We start from the raw sequence: 13,635 nt of genomic DNA, 5'->3' as shown, positions 1-13,635 counted from the left end.
CTGCTATATGTCCCTGTGACTCTCAAGACCATTATTAGGAGTCACACATCAGAGTATCCAAGCTTCAGGGCTGGAACATTTGTTTGACAGCTCCCCTCCAGGTTGGGACAAAGCTTGATCAAGACACCTGCAAGGATACCTACAACTGCTGGAGCAGGAAGTTCTGCCTGCCTTTGGCTACATCCGCTTCCAGTAACACGTGACCTAGTTTGAAGAAGGGTCACATGCATGCCAGTACTCACCAGCAAAGCCCAGAGGAGTCTAACCGGGAAGCTCACCTGGCTCGTTAGCTTTAACTAAAAGAGGTTGGAACTATTTCTGTAAGAAAATTAATTTTTTATTGAGGTGGGTGAGTGACGGAATAATCAAAACCCTTGCCATGGTGAACCCGCAAAGTCACTAGATTAACTTCAGCTTAATGCCCCAGCTGCTGTGGTTGACGTAGGGCAACGTATAAAGTATTTTTGCATTACCAAAACAGTAATAAAGCCAAAATGCTAAATAATAAAAATCCCAAACTAACTTAGAAAAATAGAGTACAATTTAATCAATGACTTGGAACCAAATTGACAGGAATTCCATGAGGGGAATCGAAAATATGAATTTTTAATGTTTTAAGTAGTAGTAGTGCAGTAAAGAACAAAGCGTCCGTAATAGTCAATAGTCAGAGGTGGAATACACCAACCAGGTTCATCCATCTGACTTAGTCCTTTTAGGTCCCAATCCACACTTCTGAAGTCCCCAGCATGTCAGCAGGGTCCATTCCAAGTCCAGTTGCCAATGGTAATCTGGGCGATAAACAGCCTGAACGAGGTGCGTTGTCCACGAAACCGGGTCAATGCTTTCCTGAACAACGACCTTGTTTTCCTCTGCCGTAACCATGCATGTCTTAACAACGAACATGCGCGGTTAAGGCAGTGGAAAACAGACTCCGGATCGGAGAGGATGCGGTCAGGTAAATGGGGCTCGGGTAGGGTTGGTGGATAGTGTTAGGGGCAGGGGTAGGGATAATTTTAGTTTTTTGGGGCAGGTGGGATAATTTTAGGTTTTAGGGGTGTGGTTGGCTGTCGGGGTAGTTTTAGGGGTGGGGTTGGGGGGTCGGGTAGTTTAACATTTTTGGGGTGGGATGGGGTCGTGGTAGATTTGGGGGTGGGGGGTCGGGGTCGTTTTTAGTTTTAGGGGTGGCAGGTCGGGATACTTTTAGGTTTTAGTGGTGGGGTGGGGGGGTCACAGTAGTTTTAGGGGCGAGTGGGGGGTTGGGATAGTTTTAGGGGCGGGGTGGCCGGTTGCAGTAGTTTTAGGGGCAGGGTGAGGGGGTTGAAGTAGTTTTATGGGCGGTGTGGGGGGTTGGGGTAGTTTAAGTTTTAGGGGCGTGGTTGTGGGGTCGGGGTCGTTTTAGGGGCGGGGTGAGGGGTTGGGGTACTTTTAGGTTTTACGGGCAGGTGGGGGTTGCTGTACTTTTAGGGATGGGGTTGCGGGTTGCAGTAGTTTTAGGGGCAGCAGTGGGGGGTTGGGGTAGTTTTAGGGGCATGGGTGGGGGTTGGGGTAGTCTTAGGTGTGGGGGTCAGGGTACTTTTAAGTTTAAGGGGTGAGGGTGGGGGGGTTGCAGTAGTTTTAGGGGAAGGTGGGTGATTGGGGTAGTTTTAGGTTATAGGGGCGGGGTGGGGTAGTTTTAGGGGTGGGGGTCGAGGTGGTTTAGTGGCAGGGTGGGGGTTGGGGTAGTGTAGGTTTTAGAGGTGGGGTGGGGGGTCTGTGGAGTTTAGGTTTTAGGGGCGAGGGTCGGGGTAGTTTAGGTTTTAGGGGCAGGGGTGCGGGGTCGGGGTAGTTTTAGGGGCAGGTTTGGGGGTCGCTGTAGTTTTAGGGGTGAGTTGGGTTAGTACAGCTTTTAGGGGCAGGGGAGGGAGGTCAGGGTACTTTTAGGTTTTTGTGGTGGGTGGGGGATTGGGGTAGTTTAGGTTTTAGGGGTGGGGTATTATTAGGTGCGGGGTTGGGGTAGTTTTAGGGGCTGTGTGGGGGTTGAGTAGTTTTAGGGGCAGTGGTAGAGGGGCACAGACGTTTTAGGGGCAGAGGTGGGGGTCAGGGGGGTTGCATGCTGGAACCACGCATTCCGGTCCACACATACCTTTACAAGGAATGCATTTTTAATGAAAAATTGTTGTTAAGGCATTTGTGGTAAAGGCATTAGTTGTAATAATGCGTCGTTGTTCCAACCATATTGTTCAGGCATGCGTGGTTCCGACATATATTCTATCTGGGCAGTTGCAGGAAAGGCCTCTTATTGTATCCCTGTAGCTTGGACAGGACTGCAGCCTTATGACCTTTGGAGTCCACTCTTTTTGTCCTGGGTACAAGAGGAAGCATGTTCAGTCCTTGAGGACTCTTCTCAGGTGCCAGATAGAAGGCCCAATCCTCTTCTGGTTTCCTCAGGTCCAGCAGTATTCTGCAGTGGCTGCCTGGAGGTGCCACATTTATGTCTGAAGCTAGTTGCTGGGTGAGAAGGACTCTTGGACATGTCCTGATAAAAGGGGTAAAAGTTCCAGAGGCCAGCCTTACCCACTTTGGGCATTTTCTAGATGGCAAAGGTCTTTGGCCACACAAGACCTGGACTCCGAGGGCTGGGGTGTGATTGGGAGTGTACTATTGCAATCATCATGTCCTACCACATCTAACACTAAAAGTCAATTTTAGGCAGCCACTCTAACCAAACTAAACCCAAAGACAGAAGTATGGTAGGACAAAAGTAGGATTCTTCAGCAGCCAGACAGTGTTGCAACCCCTCACTTGAATGACAGGTATTCTACAGGGGCGATGCCAGACTTCCTGACCTCCTAAAACACCTCTCAGCACTCCATCGTGGAGTTGGGAGCTCTGGCGGGTGTCCCAAGATGGAAGGGAGAATATGGAAGGAGAGGGATAGAATGTGATGCCACGGACTCCAGCGGTGTCCATTTTTCAGGCCGGGGTCGGGCCAGCAGTCCATGTGTTGGGATGCCGGAACCGCAGGGGCACGTTTTATGGTGCTAGTTTGGTGTTTTGTGCCACAGTGCAGCCCAGGAGGCACATTTTGTGCTCCATGTCGTGTTGCGGCCCCTGGCAGCCTCCCTGATTTCCCTTCACACGTACCTTACATGGTCCTTTTTTCTTCTTTTTCTTCTGTCTTCACATCTTCTTTCTTCTTGGTCGTCCATATTGTCTTCTTCTGTGGTGGTTGTCTTCCCAGCACGCCTTGTTCCCTTTTCTTTTCTACTTAGTTTTTTGTCTAATTCATTTCTGTGTGGCTTTTTCCAATCCATGATGGTGTTCTACGTTCTTCCTGTTTTGTCACTTCCAGTTTCATCGTATATAAGCAATACAGTTCTCTCCTTCCTTGCGTTGCAAACACTTCCGTCCTGGTGGTGATCCTCGCTCCTGTTTCCAGTTTCTTCTCTGTCATGCATTTTTCCCTGAGGATTGATTTCTATTTTGTATTTTTCATTGTTTTTCCACTTTTTCAGGAGTTCCTGTGATAGAGTTTTTTCCCCCATTACTTGGGTTTTTCCTCTGGGACTCCTTCTGGAGGGTACGGTCTGCCTTGGCGATTTTCTAGTCAGTAGAACCGTGGCTACTAGAAGGGGTTGCCCTCATTTTGGCCAGTCCAGAACCAGTAAGAAACCACCCGTCCCTCCAAGCACTGCAGCCTACAGCGGTAAGAGACGTGCAGACTGTGACAAAGGAACACCGCAACCTCGACTCTTCTAATCCCTATTCTCTGCTGGGCATCCAGGGACTTTCTGCTGCGGTTGTGTCTTTTCTCCTGGGAACATGATAAGGACAGACCTCTAGGTACTAGAAGTCCTAAAAGACAGACAGTGATGTTAACAATGTGAACAATCTCTGAGCTAGACATTTAAAATAGTTGTAGTACGATTTCTGACTTTACATTAAACAATAGTTGTTCCTTCATATAAGCAAAATGGCAATAAAGTCACTCGATTGTACCAATTCACGAACTGTTGTCTTACAGCCACACTCTCATTATGCTTAACAATATATTTGCATATTATTGTCATGTTAATCACGCCCTGGTATACTTTCTGCCCAGATCATCTTGCTCTCATCCTAAAGTACAGCAAGCACATCTCATAAGTCTGTGTTGTCAGGAAGGGGTTGCTGAAAGGCAGCTGCTCCTCCCTAGTTGTGAGAAAACAGGGCTGATTGCAGAGGCCTCCTAACTTTTTGCCCCCATTTGTCACTTTTTGCTGGTGTTTTCCTGACTCTGATGGTGCCCTGGATACTCCTAACCAGTCCCAGGGCCTGTGCTATGTGTAAAATCAATATGCAAATTAGGCTAATTATAATTGCCTAAGTTACCCTACCTATAAGTCCCTAGTATATGGTAGGGCATGTAGGTTTAGGGACCACAGCATAGCTGAGGTGCCCAGTGTCATTTTAAAGGCAGGCCTGCCTTGCTGGCTGCTTTTAAATTAAGGTTATATGCAAATTCGACTTTGGAATTAAAAGTAGTTCCAAAGTCTTAAACTACCTTATTTTTACATGTAAGTCACTCCTAAGGTGTGCCCTATGTGCCCCTAAGGCTGGGTGCCATGTAACTATAAGCAGAGACTTTATAAAAAATAGTTTAATAATCCCTGGTGAGGTAAAAACAACATAATTAGTTTTTCCCTCATTGTAGTAAATGGCCTTCCTAGGCTAGAATGGGGAGACATTATTTTAATTTTTAAAGTCCCCTTAAATGATGGATACCAAGAGTTTGGTATCAAATGAATTGTTATAGTAAACCCCTCAAATTCCAGTTGTTGGATTTATTATAACTTGTTCAGGTAAAGAGTTTTAAACTTTACCTGAAAAGTTGCCAATTTCAGCCCTGCATTGTTTTTGCTGCTGTGCCCTGATTGGCCAGCCTCTAGCAGCCTGGCCAGGCTGCCTTGATGAGGTGTGAAGTGGCCTGGCTTCACACAAAGGAATTTGCCTGTGGGAGGGAATCTCCCCTCAGCAGATGGTGAGGCAGGAAGGGGGAGGGCTGCCAAACTGGTCTTCAAAGGCAGAGAAGGACATTTGGAGCAACCAGCAACACCCCCACATCCTGCAACCCCAGACAACTAGGTGCCCCCTTGATTAGATTAGGAGAGGGCAGGAGAGGGGTGTGTTTATGATTTTTAGCCACACCAGAGGGTGGGCTCAGCCAGATGTAACCTCCAAAAAACAGATTCAGCCATGATGAATTTTTTGAGAATGTTGCCTCCTAGGATTGATTTTTGCCACACTTCCCAGGAAGTGGTCATCACAGGGGGAAGGACCCCGCACCTGATTGGAGAACCAGAACCCCCCTGCTTTTTACCCAGGAGCAAGGATAAAACTAGCATACCTTCACCCACACCTCAGTTCCCTACCACATCCAACAAGGAAGAACTACAGAAGAAGAAGGACTGCCCTGCTGGACCCCTGGCCTGCACCTAGAACCTGCACTCAGAAGGACTGCACCAGCTGCACACTTGGGTTTCACAACAAGAAGGACTTTGCCTGGCTTCAACTGGTTCAAGGAGGGACTCCCTGTTTGCTACAGGTGAAAAATTGCTAACCAGAGTCCCCTGCACCAACTCCTGAAGAAATCAACCAGCTGACTGCTGCCCAGTGGCCAAAAAGAGTTTCTGCCAGGTGCATTCTGTGAGTTGTAGTCCGCACCCCCAAGGACCATATCAGAACTTCTGGACCTTTGGGGTGAGCTGTGGACCTCAAAAGAACCTTAAAAGGACATCTGGGAGAAGCCCCAGAAGTTTGGAGAACTTTTGAAAAAAAGCTCCATAGAGGGACCGACCCACCGCGGCAACTCTAGCCGGCTTGCCTCAACCGCAACCCGGCCTGATTTGCTGGTTCGTCCCGGTAATGAAAATCTCATAAAAAGAGACTAAGTCCGAAGGTAAAAAGTTGACCGGGACCTCCCAGCCAGCGTATCCGAGGAGGGCTCCACGGACGTCGGATCAAGATCCAGGTTTACCCCGGTCGAAGGATTTTCACCTCGAAAAAACGACTAAGTCCGAAGGTAAAAATCTCCACCGAGGATTCCCGCATCGCGTATCCGTTGAAGGGCTCCAGGAGGTCGGATTGGACTGGCAGGTTCGTCCTGCTGAAGAAAATCTTCGAAAAAGAGACTAAGTGTGAAGGTAAACTTTTAACCGAGGCCTCCTGCGGCCTGTAGCCGAGCAGGGCTCCATCGCAGTCGGCCTTAAACTTTGACTTTGCCCTGGTCGAGGTGCAACCAGATGACCCGATTGGCGCTTTATGTTTCTAGGCGCTAAAAAACAATAATTCTTTAAAAATTCATATCTCCGGGTCCTCTTATCCGATTTTATTCTTTTTTGTGTAATTTTAAAGATAAAAATATAATCTATTTTTATAAATTGGTATTGGATTTTTAAACTGTTTCCTGTGTTTTATTTAATTACTGTTTTGTGATATTTGAGTGCGTTACACTCTGTCTCCTAGGTTAAGCCTTGACGCTTGTTGCCAAGCTACCAAGGGTTGAGCTGGGTTTAATTTACTGAGACCTAACTGGACCTAAGTGGAGGTTAGTGGCCTATTGCTAAGTTTAGGTACCTACCTGCCCTTACCAATAACCCATTTTCCAACACTAGTGGTTCATGCATTTCATGTGTTGGGATCACTTACGAGAGGCCATGCCAGGGCCCAGTAGAGCTCAGCTGCAGGTCTTGAAGAGGAGCCATGCAATAAGTTAATTTGGTCTGGGTCCATAGCTGCTAAGATTTCAGTTTGCTTATCTGTGATATTTCCATGTTTTAAGTCGGAGCTAGGACCACACCAACAGACCAGGCATGAAATCTAGGGGTCATTCAAGATGACAAGCCCAGCATGATGGTTCAAGTTATTGTGCAACTCCTGCTTCCACATCCTATGCATGCTGCAGAAGATCTTCAAATGGTTGCCTCAGATCACCAGACGGACCATCACGTAAGCACTCCTTACCTGCAGGCGGGACTGTGGCAACAGTGTATACGCTGGAAACAACTCCTACACAGACTCCAGACCATCCAGAACACCACTGCAGGACTCATTCTCGATCTCCCACACTGAACCCACATCACACCACACCTCAGGAGACTTCACTGGCTCCCCAGCCAATTCAATCTTCTCATGCACACATACAAAGCCCTACACAACACAGGACCAGAATACCTGAACAGCGGCATAAACTTTGACCAATCCACCTGACACCTAAGCTCTACCTAACTCCTATTCACACACTCCTCAAATCCACAAAAGCAAAACTGGGGGTTGTTCATTCTTCTGCATCACACCCAAGACATGAAAGGCCTCCCTCAGCAAATCAAAGCATCCTCCTCACTTCTTGAGTTCTTCAAGAAGCTGAATTCCTGGCTCTTCATATAAACACCTGGAACCACACACCTACACATTTGCCCAAGTGCTTCAATACCCTTTCCGGTAGTTAGTGTGCTATACAAATCACCATAAAAATAGCCTGTTTTATGTTTCCAAGTCTATTCACATCTTGGTATTCCACAAGAAATGAGCCCACTCATACTGTTTCAAAGAATCTCAGTAGACCTGAGCGCGTACCACAAAAACTGACTAGCATGGTTTTATTTGGGCGCAAGGGCATGAGTGTGCAATTAAATACAAAGCACATACATCTGCCTCTGTTCATGCTCCTCTTTTGCTGTAATCAGGTGAAGGCAAGGAGCCCGCAGATGTTGGGATGAGTCATCGCAGAGAGAGACTGGGCTTAACAGGAATACCAGCTAGCGCGAGGAAGGAGCACTGCTCCAGCAAGATACACAAAGGCAAGCATCGGGTGGCAACCTGGGCGTGACTTTCATACCTGTTGAGCCAATCATTGCCTTCAGGTCACGTGCCTTGCATGGGAACACAAACCCTTGTAAACACAGTGTGAGGGCTAGTGAATGTCCTGGAGCTGAAAAGCTACACAGGGTTAACAGCTTGGGTGCAAGGGCCCCATTCACAAGGCAGGGACTCTATGCCTATATATTTATAACAACATGCTTATGTCCAAAAGCCAAAACAAGAGCATATCAATACAGGCCAGGACTGTATGTACTACACAAAATAAACACACATGATTATTTCAAGGCAAACAAGTCAATCCTAATACAAGCCAGTGTTGAATGCAGTACAAATAAACATTGGGTCATTTCACATTACAGGTGCATAGGTGCCCCAATGTCCGTACACACACTGGCCCAGGGGTGTTCATGGGAATGACATTGTTTAGTAGGAAACCACAGGGTAAGTTGCAAATGAGACAAGGAGTTACCTGACCCCTGACAGACAGTGGATACACAAAAACTGTCTTGGCATCCTGTTTCCTTTCTTCAAGTGCGATCCATGTGTTATATATAAAAACTAGAGACAGACAAGTCTGGTAGGACAACAGCAGTATTCTTCAGCAACCAGGCAGTGGATGCACAAGGGTTGTCTTGGAATCCTGTTTCCTTCCTTTCAAGTGCCCCCTGAGTGTTATATGTAGAGATAGGCATCTGGTATGACAAACGCAGTGTCCTTTATAAGCCAGACAGTGGATACACAAGAATTATCTTGGTATTCTGTTCTCTCCCTTTCAAGTGTTATGTGTGACTCAGCAGACTTGTCAACCTCACAGCGGCATATGCTGCTGAGCTCGGAGGAGTCCTCTCTACCCATTTAGGTCAGTATGTTGTTGCTCCTCGGAGGCACTCCATACCTTTTCACACCTATTCAAAGTCTTATCACTGGCCTCGAACTGGCAAATGAGTATGCTAATTAGCCTTCTGGCAATCCAGGCAGAGAAAGGGTAACTTTCTAATTTACTTTTCCTTATTATATCTTAAAATGCAGCTTTATTGATTTTGAGTTGTAATAACTACTAAAATAGTTATTTACCAGTTTTTCTAGCTAGCCCAATACGTGGGATACATTATTTCAATTTTAATCTGTTTTCTATAGAGAATAGCAAAGCCTCACACAGTGAAAAATAGATTTTGTGAGTTATTCACTGTAAGGACATGTTAACATTAAATTTCTACTTATTCTACTTTTAAATAGCATGCAGTCCGCCTTCTGGGCCACAAGGCCTACATAGGGGTGACTTATTAGTATTTAAACAAAAGGCTTCTACCTGCCAAGGGTTTATTTTGGCAGGTGTAATTGCAGTTTTTATACTGCTACTGCCAGGTTACAATGGAAGGCCTGAAGCCATGTTTGCATTGCCACTATAGTGCAAACATGGCTTCAGGCCTAGGCAATTAGGTGCTGCTGTCCAGTAGTCCTAAGAATGTAGGAGTAAGTTAAATATGCCAATTCGGACTGAACAATGGTTAAAGGAAGAGCACAGGCACTTTACTGCTGGTTAGCAGACTTAAGCGCACAGCGTTCTACAGTTGACAAAACAGATATGGCAAACATCGACAGATACACTACCCAAAAGATGGTAATTTCCTGTTTCCTCACCACTGATCCTGTAATAACTCTTCTTCGAGGCTGAGAAAACCTTTTGAAACCTACAGTATGCAGAGTGTAGACATTGTGAGAGCGCCTGTACCAACTACAGTAGGAAGGAGCTTTGTGTAGACTATAGTGTATTGTGAAGATCATATTGTTCTTTCCATAGAATTTACATTTAAGCTGATGCATAGTTTTTGTGCATTATTGATTATTTTGAAGAGATTGATGTCCTTTTCATAAAAAAATAATAATTAAAAGCACAGACTGGACACTAAGGGCCTGATTTAGATATTGACAGACGGGTTACTCTGTCACAAAGGTGACAGACATCCTGTTTGCTGATAGGATTTACATTTGCCAAACCAGATATCCGTCACCGTGGTGACGGAGTAATTCGTCCGCCAATATCTAAATCTGGCCCTGAGTTGTTATTATTGTCTGCTTTGCTAAGTTCTCAGTGTCTAACACACCATCTCCCACTGTAAACCTTGGACCGCTCTGCTTTGCTACCCTCATGGTCTAGTTCTAAAAGATGAAGCTGGTGCTCTGTAGTGGGTTCAGTAGTAAAGTGGCCCAGGGCACCAGAGGGCAAAAGGCCCCAATTATCACAAATGCGTCCCAGTAGTCTCTGATTGCCCTGGGATTCAACACCACTTCCCAGAATATGCAGAAATGCAGAAACCTCCTTGCACAGTATCAGTGATGGACTACTTCTTCATGAAATGAAAACGTAGGGGATTCTTATTATTTGGACTTGTTCCACTATCTTAGATACGGGTGATAAAAAGCTAATTTCCTGAATCCTGTATGTACCGACAATCCTAAACAACAATTGAAGAATTATGAGGCTTAATTTGACTTTGGCATGTGGGTTCATAAGCTGTTGGAGCCCGCGTTTCCCAGCCATAAAGCCACCTACCCACCAGATCGTTATTTTTTTTTAGTGATGGTGCTTTCACCAAACTTGTACGTTCCCTTTCAGCCACACTTTAATGCATGTTGGCCAACCACACCAAGCGGCATGATAAACCAACTTAAATTTTTTACATTTTGAAATACAAAGAAAGTTATTTTTTAAAAATCTTCAGTCAAAGTTGTTGACACACTGAGAGTCTTCTTATACACATGTGGACACTGACCATTTTTTCAGGCCCTGCCTTTCAAGCATGTCATGCCCTGGCAAGAAAAAACAATTTTGACATAGCATTGGTAGTCCATTCCTAAAATCAACAGGCACCACGTGAATCAGTGATTTAGCACTTCAAGTCTTTTTTAAAACTCTAGGGCCACAGTGGGCAGGGCTGATTCTAATTAAACGGTAAAAGGTCCGCATGACAGACCAACTCTAAGGAGCCCATAATCCGACAATGAATCAGTGTTGGTGACCTTACTGTTGATTTCCTGAAATAATTGAAGCTCGTGCCTTCTAAGGAAGCCAGTGGGATGTTGCCTAACAAGAGTTTATTAGGGATGTTGCCTAACAAGCGTTTATTAAGTCTCAGAATGTTTTGGTTTTCTGTTTTTTTTGCAGGTATCGTGAACAACAATGGAGCAGAATGGCAGACACTGCGTAGATTTGCCATCACTACACTGCGCAACTTCGGGATGGGGAAGAGATCCATGGAGGAGAGGGTGCAGGAAGAGGCGCTCCATCTTATCAAGGTTATGAAAAACACAGATGGTAATTGTCCAAGTTAAAATGTGGATAATGTTTGCAGGCTTGATAAATACAAATATAAAAGGATGCATCTGGGCAGAACCCAGATACCATCCAAATACGTACTGCGTTAGCCTTTTTATTGTGTGCGAGAGAGTGGACACATAATTAGAGAAGTCTGTAGAATAGATAAAATGTATAGATGATCCATCTCAGTTTGGAACATGAAGAAAGTGTAATGCTGATACTACACAATGTAGTACCGAAGGTTGATGACATAGGATCTCTACATGGAAAAGGCAGGTCCCTTCAAAAGCTAAGAAATATGTTGCAGCAATATCATGGGAAAACAGGATACCATGTCATATCAAAATCGTAAAATGTAATGCTATATGATGTGGCTAGTACAACTAGAAAAGGTAATCCCTCCTCACAAGAACTGGGAAATGGTGGTCGGGGACTCAGTAACCTAGAATAGTGTTGCTGTATTAAACGATCCTCTGTACATTTTGCATGAAGGTGGTCTTAGACATACATATCTGACAAGATGAACCCTTAAAGAAATCTCTCTTAGGGTTAAGTACATGGACTCTCGCTTAGCAGGGATCTGTTTCTGAACTGGGGCAGATGAGGTCGGATTCTGCATAAAAGGCACCACTTGCTGTGGATTGTAATGTGGAATGGAAAGAAAGGATACAAAGCACCGATCGGTCACGTCATCTACAAGGCCCTGCTGGTGCTTGCTGGCAAGTCCAAAATACCACAGACCACTCACAATGAGAGAGGGAAGACCTTACAGAACAGTAAAGAATCATTTAATCCCATTGTGGCTTTCGAATACTACATGTGTTATACGCAGTGTTGATGACATCCCTATGTAGATAGATGGGAGGTACAGTGGAGAGTTATGTAGAGAAGGCTGCAGAGATAACACAATTTGACAGGTTAGAACTGGTAGACATGAACATTTTGCAGCTAGGTGTAGGAGCAAGTCTGGTAATTTTGGTTTATATGCAGTTTCAAAACTGATCAGAGACAGTGGTCTTGCAATAAAAGATCCCTTTTTGCTTGCTTTGTATTTCCGGGGTGGTTCCACTTTACAAGGAACATTAACAATCCTGCTCTTAATGTCAATTTGTTAACCTTACAGGAAAAGCCTTTGATCCAATGATTCCCCTCCAGAGCGCGGTTGCCAATGTCATCTGCTTAGTTATGTTTGGGGAGCGCTTCGACTACAACGATCAGAAATTCCTGCAGATCCTGCACATCATTGATCAACATTTCATTTTCATCCGTTCTTTTATCGGACAGGTATGGAAAAATTCAGGGCCTCGCTGCTGGAGCTGTTTCTCAGCCTTCATTACAAGATCATCTGGTACTATTTCTTTTGAAATGACTTATACCAATATTTTATATTTCAATTCAAGAGATAATTATACGCCTTTCAACAAAGGAGAACCCTTGTTTGGTTTCTTGGTAATCATGGGAAATAAAGTGCTAAAGGTCCTGGCAGATGTAGTTAACTTGCCTCTTGGGAATAGATACACATTCATTAGTCTCCCCAGGATTAAACCTTACAGCACTTTTGTTTGTTTCTCATGGCACTGCAAATACCTTCTGAGGACGAACACTTAATTTTAAAGGGTAAACTCTGATCTCTGATAATGAAGTAGGGTTAACATGAAGGGTAGGGTGCTGCACTGTGCTAACCTGCAGGCCTCTACTAATAGAAGAATACATTGGTCAATAACGGCCATGAGGAGTAGAGACTAAAAATGATAGACCTACAAAAAAAGTAGTTGAAGGAAGGAAGATGGAGAATGATAGAGTAGTTGAGGAAGAATGAGATGAATAGACAGAGGGAATTCCCATGGCATGCCTCGCACAGTAACCCTGCACCACCTTGCAATATGAACACAAGAGTATGCTTTGAGGATCCGGTTTAATACCCTTTTAATTCTTGTTGAACTGGAATAACCTTCCACTGAAACTGATGTTTCTTAACCTCCTTCTATGGTTCGAAAGGGACTGTAAAAGAGCTAGCATCTTTGCATGGTAATCCCTTTATAAGAGGTTCCCTCGTAGTTAAATGCGACCAGCTAATCCTCTAGGTGAACAATATACACCTTGTAAATACTGGACCAAATTACATTTGCAGTCATTGTAAATTAGCACATACTTGTGTAAATAATGTTTGACAATTGCATTGAATTGTTTCATTCCATTCACTTGTGGCATGTGCCCCTGGCTCTCATTATCCGGTCTACATAGACATTCGATAATTTTTCCTATTTACCCCATATTGTACTACAATATGAAACAATCTTATTTAACTTGTGATACATAGGCAATCAACAAACACCCTTACCTCCTTGAAAAATACACATTTTTAAAAGATGCACTAAGAAGAAATTAAAAGCATAAGATAACTTGGCCAGGCCAAAGACACTCGTGCGCCCTGTTTGTGTCAATGGAAGAGTGGCGATGAGAGTAAAAGATTGAAA

The 13,635-nt window shown here is 44.7% G+C and overlaps 1 protein-coding gene across 4 annotated transcripts in view; it reads left to right on the top strand.

Annotated features, from left to right (window-relative positions):
* LOC138259314 (cytochrome P450 2B19-like) overlaps nt 1–13,635 on the top strand; it is a 566,037-nt gene that overhangs the window by 260,598 nt on the left and 291,804 nt on the right. For all 4 annotated transcript variants that reach the window (XM_069206941.1, XM_069206940.1, XM_069206942.1 and 1 more), the window contains 2 exons: nt 11,006–11,155; nt 12,282–12,442. In XM_069206941.1, the coding sequence (XP_069063042.1) occupies nt 11,006–11,155; nt 12,282–12,442 (311 nt within the window). The remainder of the gene's footprint in view (nt 1–11,005; nt 11,156–12,281; nt 12,443–13,635) is intronic.

Source organism: Pleurodeles waltl, chromosome 9 (genome assembly GCF_031143425.1).
Source record: "Pleurodeles waltl isolate 20211129_DDA chromosome 9, aPleWal1.hap1.20221129, whole genome shotgun sequence".
NCBI classification, from domain to species: Eukaryota; Metazoa; Chordata; class Amphibia; order Caudata; family Salamandridae; genus Pleurodeles; species Pleurodeles waltl.
This window is presented reverse-complemented; position numbering and strand designations above follow the sequence as displayed.